Source organism: Argopecten irradians, chromosome 1, assembly GCF_041381155.1.
Source record: "Argopecten irradians isolate NY chromosome 1, Ai_NY, whole genome shotgun sequence".
Taxonomy (NCBI): Eukaryota; Metazoa; Mollusca; class Bivalvia; order Pectinida; family Pectinidae; genus Argopecten; species Argopecten irradians.
In genome coordinates this window covers 11,607,980-11,630,803 of record NC_091134.1, presented here as the reverse complement: position 1 = coordinate 11,630,803, position 22,824 = coordinate 11,607,980, and the positions used below count along the sequence as shown (strand labels likewise).

The 22,824-nt window shown below is 35.8% G+C and overlaps 1 protein-coding gene across 1 annotated transcript; it reads right to left on the bottom strand.

The window, feature by feature from the left end:
* Window positions 1–79: 79 nt before the first annotated feature.
* Window positions 80–21,942, bottom strand: LOC138317629 (uncharacterized). The gene is made up of 11 exons (XM_069259432.1): window positions 21,709–21,942; window positions 20,751–21,196; window positions 18,729–19,127; window positions 17,930–18,106; window positions 17,047–17,147; window positions 15,994–16,325; window positions 10,631–11,465; window positions 9,576–9,597; window positions 8,207–8,548; window positions 6,254–6,538; window positions 80–5,294 (listed from the first exon to the last, which is right to left on the bottom strand). The coding sequence occupies exons 2-10, from the start codon at window positions 21,172–21,174 to the stop codon at window positions 6,516–6,518; spliced, it is 2,655 nt and encodes an 884-aa protein (XP_069115533.1). The 5' UTR covers window positions 21,175–21,196; window positions 21,709–21,942; the 3' UTR covers window positions 80–5,294; window positions 6,254–6,515.
* Between the last annotated feature and the right edge of the window lie 882 nt (window positions 21,943–22,824).

Below are 22,824 nucleotides of genomic sequence, written 5' to 3'. Positions count from 1 at the left end.
TCTAGAATTTACTTTATTATTCCCAGATGCTCAACCGCCGACAGAGCATAAACAATACTCATCATTTGAACAATAAATGTTGTTTTTTTTATTATATATATATATGTATAATTAACAAAACAAAAAATAATATAAATAATTTATTTTACTTCAGTACTTCATTCCATATAGGATATAGTACCGTGGATTTTTTGGGGGGCGCAATTTTTTTTTTTTAATTTGAAGTAAAATAAGAAGCTCAAAATTTTCATTGGTGGTAATGGCGTAAAATAAGAAACTTTTGTAACTGAAGAAAAAAACCCAATTCGTCTTCTGCTTTTAATCGGGAAAAAATACCATTTGTCAGCGGTGGAGCGTCTTTAATATTGTAACAGTACAGGTACTTTGTATGGTATTTACGTCTCAAGTACAATGATTGGTTTAATATTAAGCAAGAAATCCACTCCGTAAATACACATCTCAAGCATTCCATGTAAGGATAGGGTTACGTTGCATTATTTCGTTATACTACCGAACCATTACACGATATTATCAGGCAACATACAATAAATACTGACTAACTCCGGAGACAACACAAACAATAATTTGAGAACACTTCATTTGTTGTTACGTTCTAAGGGAGAGAACTGCAATTTAGATGCAGCACAAACGTAGGAATTCGCCTTTGTGAAAAGTATTAGCAGGGATTAAATAAGCAGAGCCAATCTGAGTGAATTTTACCACGCAACTCACTATTTCTGTTTTCTACTTATAGAAATTGAAACTGAAAACGTTGCCATTATTCACAATACACAGCCAGGGTTTGTGAGGGTACATCGTAGAAATGGCCAGACAGCAAAGGTGTAAAAATGTAAGAGTTTTTTTTAAATAAGCTGTGACAGACTTTCCAACAATAAAAATCAGCTTACAATCGCTTTAGCACAACCAGGTCATACTTACAATCTTGTTGATATACATTTGCACAACAATCAAGTAAGAAGGTTATATTTAAAAACTCTGGAATAAGGTTACAGCAGATATAATTAAATTATATTGTAAAATATTATAGCTTACATACATCTTAAATGAGAATATTTACATTTGGTTATCACTTCTACTATATAAACTGACCGAGGCAAAGCGAAGTATATGACGGCATAACTAACACTCAAAACGTATCCATTATGACGTCACTATTGTTGACGTGGTGACGCCAACTGATCACCGTCAAAATGGCTGTTCCATCTTGTGGATTAAATCGTCGTTGATAAACGACTTTGGTATTGTTATACTAAATTTGGTAAAAATCCGTCGATAAATAAAGCCATTGTTCTCAGGAGAAAAAAAGTCTAAACCTTGGAGCAAACAATCGCGTCGCCATTTTTCCGTCGAGCCGATCTTCTGGAGCGCGAAAATGACGTTGCAGAATAGTTAGATGACGTCATCGCTATTATTAAACTGTCGAATTTCAGAGAGCCTTTGGCACTCAACGGTAGTATCATAGAGCCTATATATAGGCTCTGTGGCACTCTAGGGGTTAAATAGTGTTAATGCAAAGACCCCAAAAAGAGTTGATAATGTAAATACGCATTAAACTATCTTCATATGGCATCTATGGTCTATACAGATGCCAGAGCTTTGCAGACAATCATCTCATAATGCGCTAGCGCGCATTACGGAGATTGTCTGCAAAGCTTGGGCATCTATATAGACCATAAATGCCATAGAAAGATAGTTTAATGCTTAAATAAAATACTTTCTGAGAAATACTACAGGAAGTAGCAGAATTGTTTTAGATTAACCAGGACTTATTTACCCGTGAACATGATTTTAATGGGTATAAAGAGCATACACGATTGTGTGTGAGAAAGCACTCGTTTACAGACAGAGTCGTAAATACATTGAATAGTCTGTTCACTCTAAGACAATTCAACAATTTGAATATGACCTTGATTCACATTGGAAAAATTAGCCACAAAAGTATTCTTATTCAGAAAAAAAAATAATTATGTAAATTTCTAAGAGCTGACTATCATAGGATTAAAAATCCTGGACATTATATGTATCCATGTATCTATGCATGAGCAAATAGGAACGTCAATGTACATCCACTAGGGGTTGGATGTCATATTTTAGGCATAACTTGTCTCGACTTGGTAAGCTCTAACTGGACATATTGTCATATGGACGTATTTACATAATATCACAACCTGTCGTATTAATTGCTAGATGCCAAGGTAAAAACGGTTCTTTACGCGGAGCAAAACACTCAAAAATTAATTTTAGCGATCCTATTTGCTTGCGATCTAGCTTTCAATGTAAACATATTTCAATATTTTCTCAATATTATCTAGGTCAAATTAACGTAATCATAACAATGTCCGACAAAATTGCCCGGCTACACGGTCATATTTCACAGGCTACACGGTCAAATTTCACCGGCTACACGGTCATATTTCACAGAGGCTTCACGGCCATATTTCACCGGTTACACGGTCATATTTCACAGGCTTCACGGCCATATTTCACCGGCTACACGGTCATATTTCACCGGCTACACGGCCATATTTCACCGGCTACACGGTCATATTTCACAGGCTTCACGACCATATTTCACCGGCTACACGGTCATATTTCACAGGCTTCACGGCCATATTTCACCGGTTACACGGTCATATTTCACCGGCTACACGGTCATATTTCACCGTTAACACGGTCATATTTCACCAGTTACACGGTCGTATTTCACCGGCTACACGGTCATATTTCACAGGCTTCACGGCCATATTTCACCGGTTGCACGGTCGTATTTCACCGGTTACACGGTCATATTTCACCGGCTACACGGTCATATTTCACAGGCTTCACGGCCATATTTCACCGGTTACACGGTCATATTTCACCGGCTTCACGGCCATATTTCACCGGTTACACGGTCATATTTCACAGGCTTCACGGTCATATTTCACCGACTACACTGTCATATTTCACCGGCTACACGGTCATATTTCACCGGTTACACGGTCATATTTCACCGGCTTCACGGCCATATTTTACCGGTTACACGGTCATATTTCACAGGCTACACGGTCATATTTCACCGGTTACATCGTCATATTTCACCAGTTACACGGTCGTATTTCACAGGCTACACGGTCATATTTCACAGGCTACACGATCATATTTCACCGGTTACACGGTCATATTTCAACGGCTACACGGTCATATTTCACCGGTTACACGGTCATATTTCACAGGCTTCACGGCCATATTTCACCGGTTACACGGTCATATTTCATCGGCTACACGGTCATATTTCACCGGCTACACGGTCATATTACACCGGTTACACGGCCATATTTCACCGGTTACATCGTCATATTTCACCAGTTACACGGTCGTATTTCACAGGCTACACGGTCATATTTCACCGGTTACACGGTCATATTTCACCGGCTACACGGTCATATTTCACAGGCTTCACGGCCATGTTTCACCGTTAACACGGTCATATTTCACCGGTTACACGGCCATATTTCACCGGCTACACGGTCATATTTCACCGGCTACACGGTCATATTTCACCGGTTACACGGCCATATTTCACCGGTTACACGGTCATATTTCACCGACTACACTGTCATATTTCACCGGCTTCACGGCCATATTTCACCGGTTACACGGTCATATTTCACAGGCTACACGGTCATATTTCACCGGTTACATCGTCATATTTCACCAGTTACACGGTCGTATTTCACAGGCTACACGGTCATATTTCACAGGCTACACGGTCATATTTCACCGGCTACACGATCATATTTCACCGGTTACACGGTCATATTTCAACGGCTACACGGTCATATTTCACAGGCTACACGGTCATATTTCACCGGCTACACGGTCATATTTCACAGGTTACACGGTCATATTTCACCGGCTACACGGTCATATTTCACCGACTACACTGTCATATTTCACCGGCTTCACGGCCATATTTCACCGGTTACACGGTCATATTTCACAGGCTACACGGTCATATTTCACCGGTTACATCGTCATATTTCACCAGTTACACGGTCGTATTTCACAGGCTACACGGTCATATTTCACAGGCTACACGGTCATATTTCACCGGCTACACGATCATATTTCACCGGTTACACGGTCATATTTCAACGGCTACACGGTCATATTTCACAGGCTACACGGTCATATTTCACCGGCTACACGATCATATTTCACCAGTTACACAGTCATATTTCAACGGCTACACGGTTATATTTAACCGGCTACACTAGTACTGTCATATTTCACCGTCTTCACGGTCATATCACACCGGTTACACGGTCATATTACACCGGCTTCACGGTCATATTTCACAGGCTTCACGGCCATGTTTCACCGGTAACACGGTCATATTACACCGGTTACACGGTCGTATTTCACAGGCAACACGGTCATATTTCACCGGTTACAAGGTCATATTTCTCTGGCTACACGGCCATATTTCACATTTATAAAAAATAACAAGAAAGTTATTGAATCAATGATATAAGACTCTTTCATATGTGGATATGAAGGATAGGGATATTCTACCCGAGGGTAACAAAATGTAGTAAAACCCGAGGCTTACCGAGGGTTTTGCAACATTTTGTGATTCCGAGGGTTCTCTGCCATTTTGAAATAAATTCAGAAAAAAACTGCAAGTCAGTTCTCCATACATGAAAATTGCATGATATTTTCAACGCAAATTCCGTTATTTGTATCTCTTAAAGTTAATCAGTTTCTAAGGAAAATGTAAAAATTGTACCTAGAAAATAGTAATTTTGTTGACGCTATGACGTCACGAGGCTTCATTGCATAGGTGGCCATACAATGCAGGTTCAAGCGACATGAGTATATTGCCATAGACCAGTCAGTATTACACGTGTAGGTATGAGAGAATAGTAATTATTGTAGTAGGTCATGTCATGTTGTATGCCATATTGAGTATTATGCTCGTAATATAAAATTACCCTGCAAACAGTTACGTTGTACATTAGCTTCGAAGTCCTGGGAATCTTATTCAAGAGTTAGAGGAGTGATGAATGTCAGCTTTAACTTTGCTCATAGGATCATTCAGTGAGGATGTGTTGTTGGTGGCTTTTGATACTGTTCTGGGTATGACTGTCTCTCGGTTTGATGAATAGTTCAGCCAGATCAGGCTAAAATTCAAGCATACCAATCCTGTTGATGAACATCCATCCTCGGTCCTGTTGAGTCGATCCTACACAGTTACAAGAGAGCCTAACCACGTGTTTTCTGCAGCAATTCTGAAAAGGGAATCCTCGGTATTTGGTATTCTTCAAGTCATACCATACATATCTACAGACTCTGCTACACGTGTTAACATGTATCTAGCTATATCATTTTCATTAAGTAACCGAAGTATAGTAAGGTGAAATATAAACTTATTATAACAAAGATACATGATACATAGTGTGCCACATGTAGTTAACCTTCGACCAGATCACGCAATTTCGCTCTCACACTATCGTAAAAACATATTGGGTATAGATATAGGTAACGAATGGTTCAAGTTATTCCGGCCTTGTGATTGGTCAAGACTATACCTTGGAATGAACAAATTTTTTTTTTTAAATGTAACGTTATAATCGACCGATATCATACTGCAGTGCTCTGACCGCCAATCGATGTATGATTTTAAAACTAGATATGCTACGATGTCAGAATCTATATCGTGATCCTATTTGTATAAAATCGAATAAAACTCTGTTTCTGTTCTGTGTCTTATCGATGGCTAATCAGATAAAGTTCAACAATGAGAAGTTTATTGCTCAAGCAGCTATCGATTGATTCAAAGAAGTTTATCATATTGTTACTCTAAATGAAACATAGTTAAAAGAATTTATCAGAAATTATAACTTTTTGACATCACAGGGCAAGTTTTGGTTATGAAAACATCTTTCATTTTTGTATATGTCGGAAAGCAGCAGTTTATATTACTCTGATCACATAAGGATAAAAATTCATGTAATTTTTACAGAAACAGGTCATATGACTTGTGGCGGTGGAATATTGAATTCATTTCACACTGACAAGGTTTGTTATGATAGACACAAAAAACTCGTATGTTTGTAACTTTAAAAACGGATTTCTTTGAATATCAATTCAACTTAGAAATACTTATCTGAACATGATGTCTCCTAAATTACTCGTATGACCAAATGCTAGGCCAAATGGGTTTTTTTCAGAATTCGACTAAACTTACCAATTAATCTTCTCCAATCGAGCTGGCGACATTCCTGAAAAGCCAAAACGATTCTTACTACATTTGCACCGTCCGTCTCTCGTTTTAGCCAATCCGACAGCAATCTTTCCTTCGCTTTCATCACATTTCCAGGGTGGTCAATTTCTGCTTCCTCGATAGATTCATTGGACATATCTAATTCGATAAAGAAAATAACATACATCTTTCCCACGAGTCGAACTATTTCTGGAATTTCTGATGTCTCTAGACAACGTTGTGGAACCTATTTATCCGCTATCAATCCAGCTGAAAGAATAAGAAGAAGTCTAGTCAGTTATTTTGAGACAAAACACATCCTGTGATTTCCGTAGCTACATGTCAAACAAAACACAACCGACAATACTATATAGAATTTACAAAAATTACAAATCAGAAATTTCTGCAAACACCCCCCCCAAAAAAAAAAAAACACACAATTGGTATGTCTCAAGATGTTAAAGGATGTCCATTTATCCCGGAAAAGTAATCAATGTCAAGTATCTAGAGTAAAAATGGTAATAAGTATGAGAAAACAAGTAGATAGTGTACGGAAGCCTACAGCTACTTGTAAATTGCAAAATTCTTAGACGATATTTACTTGTAGGGGAACTTTTAGTGATACTGATTACCAACATAAGGTAGTCACACCTGAGTGATGGACTAGAAGGTCTTGTTTAAAGGTTTAGTGCAGTATCACTAGGCCTCTATACCATAAGAAATCTAAAATCTTCTGTTACACTAGATATTTCGTCTATGAGACTAACTTATACCCTGTCCCCTGCTTTCGTAGGGTCATCACTCTAAAAGTGGGGTTGTCAAGATGTAGACCATGCTCATCTATATTGTATAAGGGTTATTGCTAGCAGGTCTAGTTAAAATCCTTCCAGTAATTGAAGAGTAGATGTTTGATAATTTTGTAAGAAAGGGAAATAACTTTAAAAAGGTGAGGTAATCAGTATAGATTACTCACTTATACACTGTATCAGGATTATTGCCACAAGATTTCGTTGAAATCCGTTGAGTAGTTTAGAATGAGTAGTCGATCAACCAATGTGTCTAGACAGACAGTAAACGAATGGGCGGACTGACGGACATATAGACAACCTGTCCAGTAAGCCCCTTCTAACTTCGTTGCGAGGGTTACCGAGGTATAGCTACACCTAGCAACTTTTGTAGTATGCGTTTAGACACGTAGTTTAAGATACTTCGTCCTAGTCTACAGTACTTTTGGCAAAATATCGCTTCATGGACATCCTGATTGAACATATTGATATAAATAATAATTATTCATAATAAAGGTGAAACTACCAAAAGATTGTTTTACTTAATCGTACCTTCAAATCATCTTTACCTCTTCTTAAATTGTATTAGTTCAGAAATTATTTGTTCTATGGTGGTTTAACATTGATGGTGTTCCAATTGGTGAAACAGGTTCGCTAAAATAACACAGTCTCATTTGACCGTATAGCCGCTTGAGAAAGATGTTCGAGTTCAACAAAATGTTTCTGGTCGTGTAAGAGTACGACAAAGATAAGAGGACGCTGGTTTAATGAGTCTTGTTGGATAATGCATGTTTAGAATGTAGAATGTGATTGGTTCATCATGTATTGTACTCATTTCAGGTTTGCAGATAATGTGTTAAAAACAATTAACAGTTAATTTTCCTGGTCTCTATAAGTGTCTCTATATAGTTTAATGCGTAAATCATGGATTGTTGAGTGTACTACAATCACATCCACCATATAGCCCTTAAGGCAGCAAACAGGTAAACACAAGAAAAATGTTCCGTATGATTCTGACAAAGATATAAGCATTGTCGGGTGTCCAAAAGACACATGTGGCACGAATCAGGAAGGCGACTATACATCAGTCTTTAAACGTTTGAATTTCTTAACGACAGCGAGAAAATAAAGAGAAAAAAGAAATCGGTCTTACCAACAATCCCTGCGTCTTCCATAAATGATTTAGGTTTGAGTTCAGATTTCAGGATATCTGTTCCTAAGGACACGAATGCCATTGCGTCTAGAATCCTTTCCATTGTCGTTTGATGATCGGTGGTGGGATCGTTGTACCATCGAATCAGTATCCTGGTCACTAATGACCGAAAATCTAATCCAGCGTTATCATGTCGTAGCTGGTTGATGGTCGTGTCATCCAGGCCGAGTTCTATGAAGAACATTTGATACACGTTGGCACTGATGTGTCTTGCTACTCTGCTCAACTGTTTCAAATTGAGCCCTTCATGAGCATCCGAAGTGTGTCCTTCGACTTCTAGTTCTAAAACGGTTAAAATGACACTCATTAGGATGAGTGAAGTTACATAGCAGATCTCCGCTAGATTACATACTTCAATGGAAAGCAGTTTAAAGTGGATATACAAAATATAGTAACTTGTAAAAATCAAAAAAATAATTTCACTTGGACAAAGTAAATGAATTAATAAAACTATTTTATAAAATAATTTAGGTCTTTTGATTTTTAGATACACTTTGCTGGTAACCCTAAGAAATACTGGGTGAACCATCCCTCGGTGATCCAGACATATATAATTCTCAATCCCAAACTGTCTGACATTTCAGAAATCATTATAACTGTTGGTGTAAGATAATCACAATTAGAAAATTATTTTATTATATTTTCTCAGTGAAACATGAAGTTTTATGATGAAAAATATATGTGGTATTTTCCATCCAATATTGACCAACCGGAAAACATCATTTACAGTGAAAATATCGTTTTGACGTGTTTTTTTAGCCCCCCCCCCCCCCCCCCCCAAAAAAAAAAAAAAAAAAAAAAATATGTGCACATTTTACGTAAATTTTCTCTGAAGTTTGCACCCCATTTGTGGAACTAAATCAGTCAGCAACGGGGAATGGTTAGCGGGAAATAACTAAAGGGGTGAGGGACGGGTGTAGATATCGTGGCAGATTTGAATACATGTACTAGCATCAGTAGGTCTAGTTTAGACCTAGGACTCATGAGACGTACACTGTAATAAATAAAATATTAATTTTTCTTTGTGAATAAAAGTTATATTCCATCTTGTGAGGAGGGAACTTTTGATATATCCTCTTAATGGTTTATCACAACATATTATAATAACACGAGTCTATAAATGTGACACCATTGTTACTGATCTCTACTATTAGGGATCTCAAATAGGGCATACTTAATCTGCAATAAAAACTTCCTTATCATTATTATTAGTAGTATTAATTGTTTTAATGATGTCGTAAAAGTCATCACTTTTAAGAAATTATTTTTCCTGTCATTTCACAATTGAAAAGAAAAAAGCAATACACACCTTTTGGTTGTCGCTGTGAGACCTAAATGGAACAATGAATTAAACAACATTAAGAAAGTGTGTATTGATATATAGTTTTGTCTTAGGAAACGTTTACTGAATTACAAATAAACGTTACAATTTTGGTCTCATATCGATTTTGTGGAGGATCTGTGAGACCTAAATGGAACAATGAATTAAACAACATTAAGACCGTGTGTATTGATATATAGTTTTGTCTTAGGAAACGTTTACTGAATTACAAATACACGTTACAATTTTGGTCTCATATCGATTTTGTGGAGGACAAAAAGGCACTTGACATAATTGTTTTTACCTCATTGCCATTACAGGAAAAAAAATCAAAGAACAATAGTTTATACATATCAATAATCATTGAATAACTGACCTGTAAGTCATACCACGATATTACATTTACTGATGGCAACATCGTGCCTAAGATATATTTATATTAATAATTAATGGCATTCAAGGCGTACTTGGTTTTCAACAATTCAAAGTAATATCTTATTCGTTTGAAGACGTAATCGATTACTTCATGAATAAAATATCATAATATATCATCACTTCCTTAATAACTATGTATGGTTTAGGCACTTGTTGGTTACCCCGATATCCATCCAAATGATAACTTGAAGTGTTTGGTAATTACTTAGTTGCAATTGACATATTCATTACATCCCTAACTCGTTTATATTTATGCTATTATACTATTGCAACTCTGTTTTTCATGAAAACCTTTCGAAATATGCATTGATTAATAACTTCGATCAGTTATGGAAAATTATTTATCGTTATTCTTTAAGAAGCAACGAATTGCAATCATGAACAGACTTAATTTATGGGAAATACAAAGTTTTACTAAATTATAAATTCATGTAAAATGGTCTGTAAGACAAATGTGTCACATTAAGGAGGTTTTAAATAACAACTATACCTGAAACATAACTTTCATACGATTTGTACCAGGAATGTAGTTTATATTTCAATTACAACAAACAGATAAATATTTTGAAAGATCTATGGCACAAAACACATATGTTGTTAAAAATTACCTTGTGATCGCCAAACCAGAAATCTGTTGCTTCGCTTGTGGTAATGACTTTTGATCCTGAAATACCGAAATCCCTCTCTAGATGTGTACTGTACTTCAAGTGACCTTGGTCATTTCGTTGCAAAGTGGACATCAACAAACGTTCGAGAACAGTCCTAATCTGGACAGCCTGTCGTTTAGCTGACCCTAACTTGTTTTCTGAGAATAGGGCGACTTTGATCATATTATCTTTGCCCTGGACAGCCATGTTTATATCAGCTGTCAACACGAAACACGCAAGTCCACGTTGTAGCACAAGTTCTCCTTTGTCACTGTAAACTACTGCAAATCGGTATAGTAGGGAAGCCATAAACTTATCGAAAATTGCGTCTGGTATGAACTTGTTCTCAAAAGCTATACAGAGTGTTGATGACATTTGGTTCCTGCGTTTCTTGATGTAAGGTTCCACGACACCAGTTTGGTCTTGTAGCATTGACGGAACAATGTAAGTATCAACTTCATCGTCTGTCTCATTGTCTCTTGGGAGTGGCTTCACAATCAACTCAGACCTCTCGATATAGTAGAGCAGAGTACTGGTGTTGTCTGAAAACTTTTCAGATTCTTCTTTCTTCCAAACATGATCAATGAAAGCACGTTTCAACCGACGTGTTTGTCGATACTCTTCCAGAAGCGGGTCTGCGTTTCCCAGATTTTTGATGTGGTATTTTATTTCTGTGACGATGAGACGAAATGCCTTTATCATCCATTCCGGATCTAAAATAACCTTCAAATGGAGAGGCATATGCTGGTGGGAGTCCATCGGAAAAGTTAGAATACTTCTCGCTGAATGAAGATACCTAAAGTTGATAAATTGTGTGTTAGTTAATTATATAAAATAAAAGTTGGAGAGATATTTGACTGGGATAGTATCGGAAAATCTGACAGTCGACATTCAATACGCCCTTCTTGGTATATGACCAGTTTAATTTTGGTTATTTTGGCGCTATCTAGTATGACATCTTCATGTAACATGACTCAGTTTTGAGGAACTTTTGTGTGATGACCACGTCGATGAAGCGGAGAACGGTTAATCTCTGTAGCCTCTGGTTTCATTTTCAATGAATATTTTTCTTTGCTTTGTCTAATTGTGGATACTCCTTATTCATTTTCAAATAGCAGTATCTAAAAATGAAGTTGCGGTGAGGTGTTTCTTATAAAAATATCATTGTAGACTTCGCCAACTGAGGGGAAATCAGTTCGCCAGCTAAACTATTACAGTAACGCTAAAAGTATTATGTATATATTTAAACAAGATATCAAATTTATAAAACAGCCTGTTGATTTGAAAGTCCTAAGCATCGAAATATTTATAATGGGACCTATTGGCACTGTCAACGAAGGATATTTAGATCTTTATCTAAAACAAGAGTTTAATAACTACGGAATCATGAGGCACGACATAAAGCCAAGTGCCTTTGGGTTCTAAATTAATTATCCAAGAAACAATATTGCAAAAAAAAAAAACAAAAAAAAAACAAACAACGTGAGGCATGAAATTCAGTCACCACGAAAATAAGCTGTTTACCAGAATATTGTAAATGAGCACAACACAAAAGTAAAATAAGCTGGTTACCAGAATATTGTAAATGAGCACAACACAATAGTAAAATAAGCTGGTTACCAGAATATTGTAAATGAGCACAACACAATAGTAAAATAAGCTGGTTACCAGAATATTGTAAATGAGCACAACACAATAGTAAAATAAGCTGGTTACCAGAATATTGTAAATGAGCACAACACAATAGTAAAATAAGCTGGTTACCAGAATATTGTAAATGAGCACAACACAATAGTAAAATAAGCTGGTTACCAGAATATTGTAAATGAGCACACACACAATAGTATAATAAGCTGGTTACCAGAATATTGTAAATGAGCACAACACAATAGTAAAATAAGCTGGTTACCAGAATATTGTAAATGAGCACAACACAATAGTAAAATAAGCTGGTTACCAGAATATTGTAAATGAGCACAACACAATAGTAAAATAAGCTGGTTACCAGAATATTGTAAATGAGCACAACACAAAAGTAAAATAAGCTGGTTACCAGAATATTGTAAATGAGCACAACACAATAGTAAAATAAGCTGGTTACCAGAATATTGTAAATGAGCACAACACAATAGTAAAATAAGCTGGTTACCAGAATATTGTAAATGAGCACAACACAATAGTAAAATAAGCTGGTTAAAGGGACTAAATCATCAGATTTACATAGATTTCTTAGGGGTTTTGACTTCCTGCAAATGTTCTTATACCTGAAATTAGAAGTTTTCAAAATTACGACATTTCATTTGAAATATTGGCAATATTTATCAACGTTAAAATATCGCCAAACACAACAAGAAACTGTATCTGTCGGCATTGGCTGTTTATAACGGAATGAATCGAGTGTAGCATTGAGTTCAAAATCAGGATTTCAGAAAATCTCATCCGGCTAATAGATATAGATGTAATAACACCACTATAACAGGCCACTTATATTTTATCAGTTATATTGGCCTGATTCAGTGTAATAGCCGATACATACATTGACAAGTGAAGTATGTGATGGAAATCTGACAAGAAGTGAGAGGTATTTTCATCCGTTAATTATGTATATATTATACATGTATACAGGTGTACATGTACTTTATTAAGCAAACATATACATTTTACATGGGTCTACAATGTATATGTAAGGTATATTTTTGTTTGAATACATACAAATACACATACAATTTAGATATATAGTTAGGTTGTTTTTTTCAAAGATGCTCCATCGCTGACAAATGGTATTTTTCACTATCAAAAACAGGAGCAGACGATTTAGTGTTTTTCTTCAACTTTACACTATTACAACCATTGAAAAGTTTGAGCTTCTAGTTTTACTTCAAGTTAAAAATATGAAAAATAAATAATTGCATCCCGAAAAAAATATCCTATATTGAATTAAGTACTGATTGCGCATGCACCAAAGGCAAAGCAAATTATTTTATACTATTTTTTTTGGTGTTAAATAGATATATGTACACGATTAAACACCAATTATTGTTCAAATGATGAATATAATTTACGCTCTGTCGGCGGTGGAGCATCTTAAGTAAATCAGATGGAAAAGGGTTATACATGTTTAACTAGTGACATGTAGGGGAATGTCCATTATGCGGATAAACATTATAACTAGGGATATATATAGGGAATGTCCATTAGACGGATAGGCATTATAATAGGTATACTTATTACATAATTTGTTTACACAAATATAGTATTTTCAACTATTATTCCGACTGTTCAATAAAACCTTTTGTTATATGACTGTGAGTTTGCCGTTTTCTGATTGGTCTAGACCGCTCGGTCAGGCCTTGACAAAATGCAACGTCAACCTGAGACCGATTAACACCTGTTAAGAGATTGACATTGCAAATCCGATAACCTGGCTATAAATAGACACAGGGAATTCCCTGTCTCTTCCACATTTTTGACCAATCAAAATAGAGCATTGCCGATCATCGGGCAACAGCCAAATCCAACATGGCAGACAACAGTGAGGTAGGATTAGGAAAGAAATTTTAACACATTTTAAATGTAGCTATATGTTCGAAAGTTACATTGTGAAGAATTACAGCAGAAGTACATATACTAAAGGTACCTACTGAGGATACATGGATGAAGATTTTTTTTAAATTTTTGTTTAATTAGCCATTGCTCTGTCCTTGCTTCAAAATTGTTCCAAGTGACAAATTTTTATCATTGTAACTTGTTATCGTTTCATATAACAAAACAATTATTGACTTTTTGTAGGTTAATACGAGGAATTGTTAAACCCTTGAAATGTGATATTCATTCATATTATAAAGGGAATATCACCTTTCTCAGGTTTAACAATTCCTCGTATTAACCTACAAAAAGTCAATATTTGTATAGTTATATTGCACAGTTCGAAGTTATATTGCACGCTTTCATGGAAACGTTATATTGCACGGTTCGAGATGTTATATTGCACGGCTTTAGGAACACCTCGCTGTTGTTGTCTAGTTTTGTAGAAAACTTCCGAGGAATCGCGCGTAACAGTGAGTTACGTTATTATGACGTCACAAAGGTTCACGCTCAATTTCGCGCTAGCTTTATAGATCTCGAATCAAGCACGTCATGTAGACGTTTATCGAGTAGAGGACGGACACGGCGAATGTATTAGATTAAAAGGCTGCATGCAGGTCTAATAATGTTAAAGAAGACAATAAGACATTCAAACCGGAGTTACAACGTGACGTACGTTGGTAATACATCGATCTTCAATAGGATTTAAAGCTTCTCTGTACGATACGGTGCTGGTGATTTTGTTAAGTGATTGTCGAATTCGTTTTATAAAATATTCAACTAAAAAAAATTAGTGATTATGTAATAAAAAATAATATTTGTTGATTATCACCACCGAGGGGTAAATATTACGAAGTAGAGCACAGTAACCCATGAAATATTTGATTTCCATTAGACGGATAGAGACTATAACTAGGTATTTATAAGGAATGTCCATAAGACGGATAGACATTATAACTAGGGATATACATAGGGAATGTCCATTAGACGGATAGACATTATAACTAACGATATATAGGGAATGTCAAATATTGATAAAATTAGAAAAGAAATACATGTACCTCATTAGTCCGCTAAACATGCCTATATTATTAGTTTTTGTTTCCATTTTTTCTTTATTATAAAGTCTATATATTAGGCCATTTAAAAAAAAAACCTAATAATATTGGCAGGTTTAGCGGACTAGTACCTTATATCATGACAAATGAAAATAAAATAATGGTAGAAGCAAGTATAAAACCATATAATATAATGAAAACTATTCTTTATAGCTGCATAAACCTGTACAATATATGAATATTTACACTTAAAAACTCTTCACAAAACTTCTGCATACGATTCAACGTTATATTAAATTTAACACAAGAATCAGGAACTTGTAGTCGATAAATTGGTGTTTTCAGTCGATAGTCTATTAGACAGATGAGATTTCCTTCGGTGAAATTACCCACATCGCGCATGCACACAGGGACTGTTTACCTCGCCGAAAGATAATAATATGAAATAGTGACTAGGTCGTTTCTATTTATTTTCAGTTTATTCTCCATTTTGAACAAAATTATTATACAAACTTTTGCATTTTGTTATTAACACAAAGTACACAACTTTTACAATTAATTTCAGTTCTTTAATTTGCTTGATCTTTTATTACATGATTTTTAACGATTTAGTCCCTTTAACAGAATGTTGTAAATTATATGAGCACAACACAATAGTATCCAAAATGAAATTTCGCCTACCGTAAAAATGCTTCAACTTCAGTCACAGACGAGATTTCTGCTCGCTTCCTGATCTCCTCTAAAGTTAGCACTTTGACTCCTCTACTTTTCATTGTCATTAGATCGTGCTCCAATGATATCCAGGCGCCTGGCAGGAGCTGGCCCCACTGCGCCTGATAGGGCGCATATTTCATAATGGTTTTCCACAACTTTTCGTATACTTCATCCCGGGGGTTGAGATTGCTGACTGCGATGAAATCCACCACATGTTGCTCATAAATCGTTGCAATATCAGGATTTTCCATTGATTTAAACATGGCCAAAATTGTTTCCAAACTTTTCTGTTTTTTGTTCTGTATAGTAAAACATAAATATATAACCTAATTATCTTGTATCTTGTGTTCATATGCAGAATATTTAACCTACTAGATCCATTTCAATTTGCGGAAGAAGCTTTGTACGAGAAATCAATGTAGATAATATCAAATTGATTGTGCAGGTTGCTAGAACGGAGAAATAAAGTAAATAAATGGAAATCATCATTTTAGTGGAAATCTTAATGTTTCAGTATTTTGTCAGCCGATAAAATTTGAAGATTCTTCTATTTTGAGAATACAATAAGCCTGTTTATTGCTTGTTAATTATATCGATCGCTCCAGTCATGAAATAAAGCCTCAGAAAAAACAAAAAAACACATCATCACACATAACGCGGACATTTTGTATAAATGAGTGCCGACTATTTATCATTAGAATTTTGTCCAGGTGAGTGTGTACTACTTACCGCGGGTATTTTGTTCAGGTGAGTGCCGAGTGCCGACCGACTACTTACCGCGGGTATTTCCAGGTGAGTGCCAACTCAAGGTGTCCAGTGCCGACTACTTACCGAAGGTATATATCTGTCCAGGTGAGTGCCAGCTACTTACCGCAGGTATTTTTGTCCTGGTGAGTGTCGACTACTTACCGCGGGTATTTTGTCCAGGTGAGTGCCGACTACTTACCGCGGGTATTTTTTCAAAGTGAGTGCCGACTACTTACCGCGGGTATTTTGTCAATGTGAGTGCCGACTACTTACCGCGGGTATTTTGTCCAGGTGAGTGCCGACCAGGATAACAGGAGGCTTGTACTTTCCTATGGAGTACGTCGACATAAACTTCAGCCAAAAATAGACGGTGTCTGGGGAGAAATATTGATAATGAAAATGTCATTTTTCTATTCTGAAGATGTTTTTGTAGTCCGCTACTAATGATGATGAAGTCTCGAACATTTTTCTTAATGGCTTATAATGTAACATAATTATGAGCACATGTTGGTGAGAATACTAAGCATTAATTAAAGCGTTTAACACTTTAATGTAGGGGTGCATGAATTTCAGGAATTCTATTTTTTGTGCCAAATTGAAAATGCAATAAATGCAAATGATAACTAAAATGATTAATCTAGCATTGTGTACTATAAATATAAAGTGTTGCTAAAGGCTCATCATCATTGACACCTTTGCTTGAAACGGTTTAAGGTATTTAAACGAAATTGAATAGGAAAAGTGAAGTATATATAAAAATGACACAACGTCTATTTCCTGCAACATTTGACAATGATTGTATTACAATGCGTCGATATTAAGAATATTATGTGATGGTAACCAATAAAAGGAAGCAATACCATACCACGACATTTCAACTCAATTTCAGCACATCTTTAAATATCAATATTCGTCTAGTAAATTCAGGTGTCCATTTCGAGTTCTCGTGTATTTCAATGAAATGTTAAAATGAAAATTACAATGAAGTTAGGATAATGCATAGACGTTGGAAATACAAACCAACTGGACATGAATGACGTTATTTCATCACTAACTGACATTGAATCCACTTTACATGGAAATTAATGTTTGAAATGTCTTAAAATATAAGAATTGGATTTGGTAAAGGTTGTCTTAAGAAGAATAATCAAATTACCTAGTCCCGATGATTGTTTCTGCAGACATTCGTCCAAACGGAATGTCAATATCATAACTGCATCAGCATTCAGAAAAATGTGCTGAAAGTTACTGAACATGATTTCCCCACCAAAATCAAATACGTTCACATACGCCATATCACCGCTGTAACTTCGTTTCCCTTTCTCCGATGTTTCTGAAATTGACAACTGTACGTGAGCTGAATTGTCTAATGTCTGACCCGTACAAAAACATAGGACAAACACCCGAGTTCACCACACTCCCTTTTTGGAATTCCGTCGTAAGCGAATTAATTTATTTCATTACGGAAGGAAAATCATATAATTAGCTAAATTTTGTTCATTCACAAGATATTATCTCATCAATGTAGTTTAACTGAACATGTCTCCATTTCAGTGATATCTGTATTACAAATGTAACTTTCTCATTTTTTAAGCATCCATATGAACATTCTAGTTCCTTGTGGCCACAAATGAACTGTTTTTGGTACTGATAAATTTAAATACGTGCATATTTCCATTGATTTCTAGGCTCGTAGAAGATTGCCTGATATAATTTACATTCTGCTATTTAAGAAGAAACCACAGTCTAATCGAGCTACAAGTCAAGAGAAGACGTATGAAACAGGGGCTGGGATTCGATCTTTGTTGATAGGGAGAGACGCTATCAAATACGATATAAACACGATATAATGGTGTAAAGACAAGATTTTCTGGATTACATAACAAAGTCATACTAGACTATCTATTTACTCATGCTCTCTTAACAATACTTATAATCACGTTTCAAGACCTTACCTGTTTTTTTGTTCTCGGATATTGACAAGCCCCCTAGCATGTCCCGGAGACGCTGGAGACTCGAGGATTTCTCAATGTCATCTCCACGAAGGAAAATCCTTTCACCTGACTTTTGGTTTATCATTAGACGATTCAGTGTGACATCCATAGTGTTTGTAGAACTGATACCTTCCCTTGGTACAGGTAATTCTAGGAGATTGTAGGTCATGGTAGTCTTCCCAACACCCTGCGGACCAAGAAATATAACACGAATGTTTGCTGATGTTTCAGTTCTTTCTTTTAACGCAGCTTCATACCGCCTTGCAAACCCGTCATCCATGAAGGCGAAAGTCCGCAGGTATTTCATAATGACATCATTGTCGGGGGTCCTCTGATTTTCCAACACCGTATCCGGTAGACCTTTGAAAATAAAATTTTGATTAACTTTTTATGCTTCTTCACGTATTCACGTTTACAATATTGCTGTTTAAATTAACGAATATTGTTTTAATTATGATAATCAAATCCCCTACTGAAAAATTAAGACCAAAATAGGACATATCACATATACAAACAAACTGCATGGAAAATTTACTCATAACTTAAAGTAATATGTGCCGTAGTTTTCACACTCACAAATAAACAAGAGTTTTTAATATTTTATTGACCACCACAAGATACCAATGAATACCACGAAGCCAGGTTGTGGTCTACGATTTCATCTATTATTTTCACAGTGTTAAATTGAAAAGTGATTTCTTCAAGTTTCATTAATGTTTCCATGTAAACATACCTGAAGCATAAAAAACATAATATTTGAACTGCATAAAATCTGTGTGGAAACTAATGTTTATAAGACATCACACATGTTTATATATGTCCACTTTAATGGTTTTCGTAGGTTTATTCATAAAACCCAATAGGTTTATTTGATAACTGATGAAAAAATAGCATGTCAAAATTTTCTCCCAATTATGGCACATATAACTTCAATATACGCGCAATTACCCGAGTATAACGAAGTCCGCAGAGAAAGGAAGATCACTTAAAATTATCCAAATTTCAATATAACCAAGAGGAAACACAATTGAAATGTGTAAACTGGGATTAGAATTCATTTCAAATTAAGCAGTACTTCAATTTAACTGATTTCAAATTAGTGTGTTTCAATGTAATACTATACACATTAATTATATATGACAAATTCTTGCCTGCATACGGAAGTTAGCAATAATTAAGCAGATTACCGCATTAGATGCATTTGAAATAGGAGATAGACAGGAACGGTATGCATTGATAAATTTTAATTAAATCATTGGTATTTTGAAGAGACGCGAAGAAAGCAATGAGCAGTGAGCGCTGAAAAGTATGAAGAGGTCTATATAAGCAGTAGTAGTCTGTATGTGTTGAAAATAAGCGTAGACCGTTTAAATGTCCGTCTTTGCATTTTATAAGTAACAGATTGTACCTTCCTTTCGGGAAGGTATTGATTGTGACGTCTTTATTTTGTGAGCGAAATTCACGTTATTTTTTTGTAAAGTTTGCCGTTTCTCTCGCAAACACATGGCGTCACAATCAATACATGCACATTAGGGCAGATAACTCTGTAATATGCAAATACAGAATATAGATTTGCTTTGAGTTTTGCAGACAATCTTCATAGTGCACACTATGAAGATTGTGTCTGCAAATCTCTGGTATCTATAAACGATGATTTCATCCACAAGATGGAACAGCCATTTTGACGGTGATCAGTTGACGTCACCACGTCAACATTAGTGACGCCATAATAGTCACGTTTTGGGTGTATTCAACAGTAGTCCACTAAATCTGCCTATATTATAAGGTTTTGGTTTTTTTTTGTTGTTGTTGTTTTTTTAGTCTATGTATCAGTGCGCTAAACCTGTGTATATTATTAGGTGTTTTTATTAGGAAATAAACTACAAAAAATGATAACATAGGCTGATGTAGCGGAATAACACAAGAGTTGCAAGTGACTGTAAATATCTTTTTTAATAGAACATGTGGATTTTATTAACCTACCACTTGGGTGTAGTTTACGCCATTGTAAGAAGTTGTGGACATTTCTGTCATGCGTTTTATCTTTACAAGCGTTTCCTTGGTCATCTCGCTGGAGGAGATCTCCTCCTAGTCGTACAAACTTCTCGATGATGCGGATGTCTGGTGGATTCGGGGAACACGCCATTAGAAGCGGTGTAGTCCCATCAGTTGTGACGTCATTGATAATGTCGACAACCTCTGGATGGTTCCGTGTCACGTGACAGAGCAGCGCATAACTACGATATAGCCCAATATAATGAAGGATGTTCCAGTTTTCAATATTTCTGCTCAGGATGTTTGCGCCATCTTTAATACATTTATCGAATGTTTTGATGTCGTTGTTCCGAGATGAGTTCAGGAGCTGATCTGACAGGCGTTCGTCTTTCGACAATGAATCTTCATCCATTGTTGATTATATGTGCAAAAATCTGGAAAAGTCATTAGATATTCGCAACAATCTTATATTGTAGATGAAAATAAATCATTCTATAGATTTTAAATGATTTTTTCGTACCATGTGAAAAACCATATTACCACAAGTACATGTATCCAACCTACATTATGATCAATATGAAACTCTAATAATACATTGTGATAGGGTAAGCGAACGTATATATGGACTGGTTAAATTATACATTATTATGGAAACTAAGTTGTTATTTTTATTTCAATTCATGCCATTGCATAGATTTCCTTATTTATATAAAAAACATAATGTAAACAACGAATAAGTAATCCATCTACACAGCATTCAGTTCACTTATGGCAATGTTAGATACATACAAATCGAAAGTACGACTCCAAATTGATTAATTTTCATTAGATTCGGAAATAAGATGTTTTATTAATGAAAGACAAAGATCACTTTATCATGTTAAGATAAACATGTCGTATTTAAAAGGATTAACCATCTGTACATACTGGACAATTTCATACTAACCAATTAGATTCCGGGTTAATCTACACATCCTGTTATCAGAGACCAGCACGGATAACGTATATATGTACTCCATTTTGACATCAAGTTAGACATTACGTTGGTTGTGTGCATACGGATACCCTACCGATATCTTGATCCCAGAATGAAAATAATTAATATTGCATCAACAGCACATGTCGTCTGAATAACACATACCTCACACACGTACAGTGAAAGTGGTAGTAACCGGAAACTAATTATAAATAGGGCGTGGTTCAGGGTTCAGTTGCGTCACAGTTTAAGATCCGCCTTGATGAGCTGATGACACTACCGATACATATATAATGTACCTGACTGTGTGACCTGGGTAGATGGTTCATAGGTACTGACAAAATATGCATATACATCTTCTTTTGTCAGCGAGCCAAGTAACTATGGATGGTTATATCCACCATTCAAACGTAAACGCTATATTGACAAAAAACCAATACAGTGGAGAGCCTAAGGTCGATTTTTCGGCTAAATCGTTTAAAGTTTGACGAAAGCATGAAACTTTGCACATGGCTTCTTCGGGACATAAGGTTTCAGGAAAAAAGGACCCCCAAAAAAATGACGGCTTCAAGCGGCTGCCATATTGGTTTTCAAAATGATAGCCAAAAACCATCTTCTGTGACCCATAACCCACCTTCTATACCAGATATTATTGATACTAAGGAACATTCTGGTAGTGTTACACTATTTCAAGATGGCCGCCAACTTTGCGAGCTATATCTTTATATAAAACGCATTTAAATGGCTAAACTGACTTTAAGCAAATAAAGTGAGATTAGTTATGTTTTTGTAGTGTTTGATACATAAAATTATTTATTCTTATTTTAGTTTCAACATGACCGCCATTTTGAAATCTGAGATGGCCGTTTAGATTAAAGTTGTTTCCGTATTTCACTCTTTAGGTGATCGAGCAAAGAATTAAGTTGCCACTCTGAAAATGTTGATATATGACATTCCTTGAATTTCAACTCTGCAGGCGTCATCAGAGGATTATCTTTCATGGGCTTTATAGAATGCTCAACTGGAACATCCTCAAAGTCGCAAGACAACAGTGATTGACCAAATCACCGCCCATTTGGTGATAAC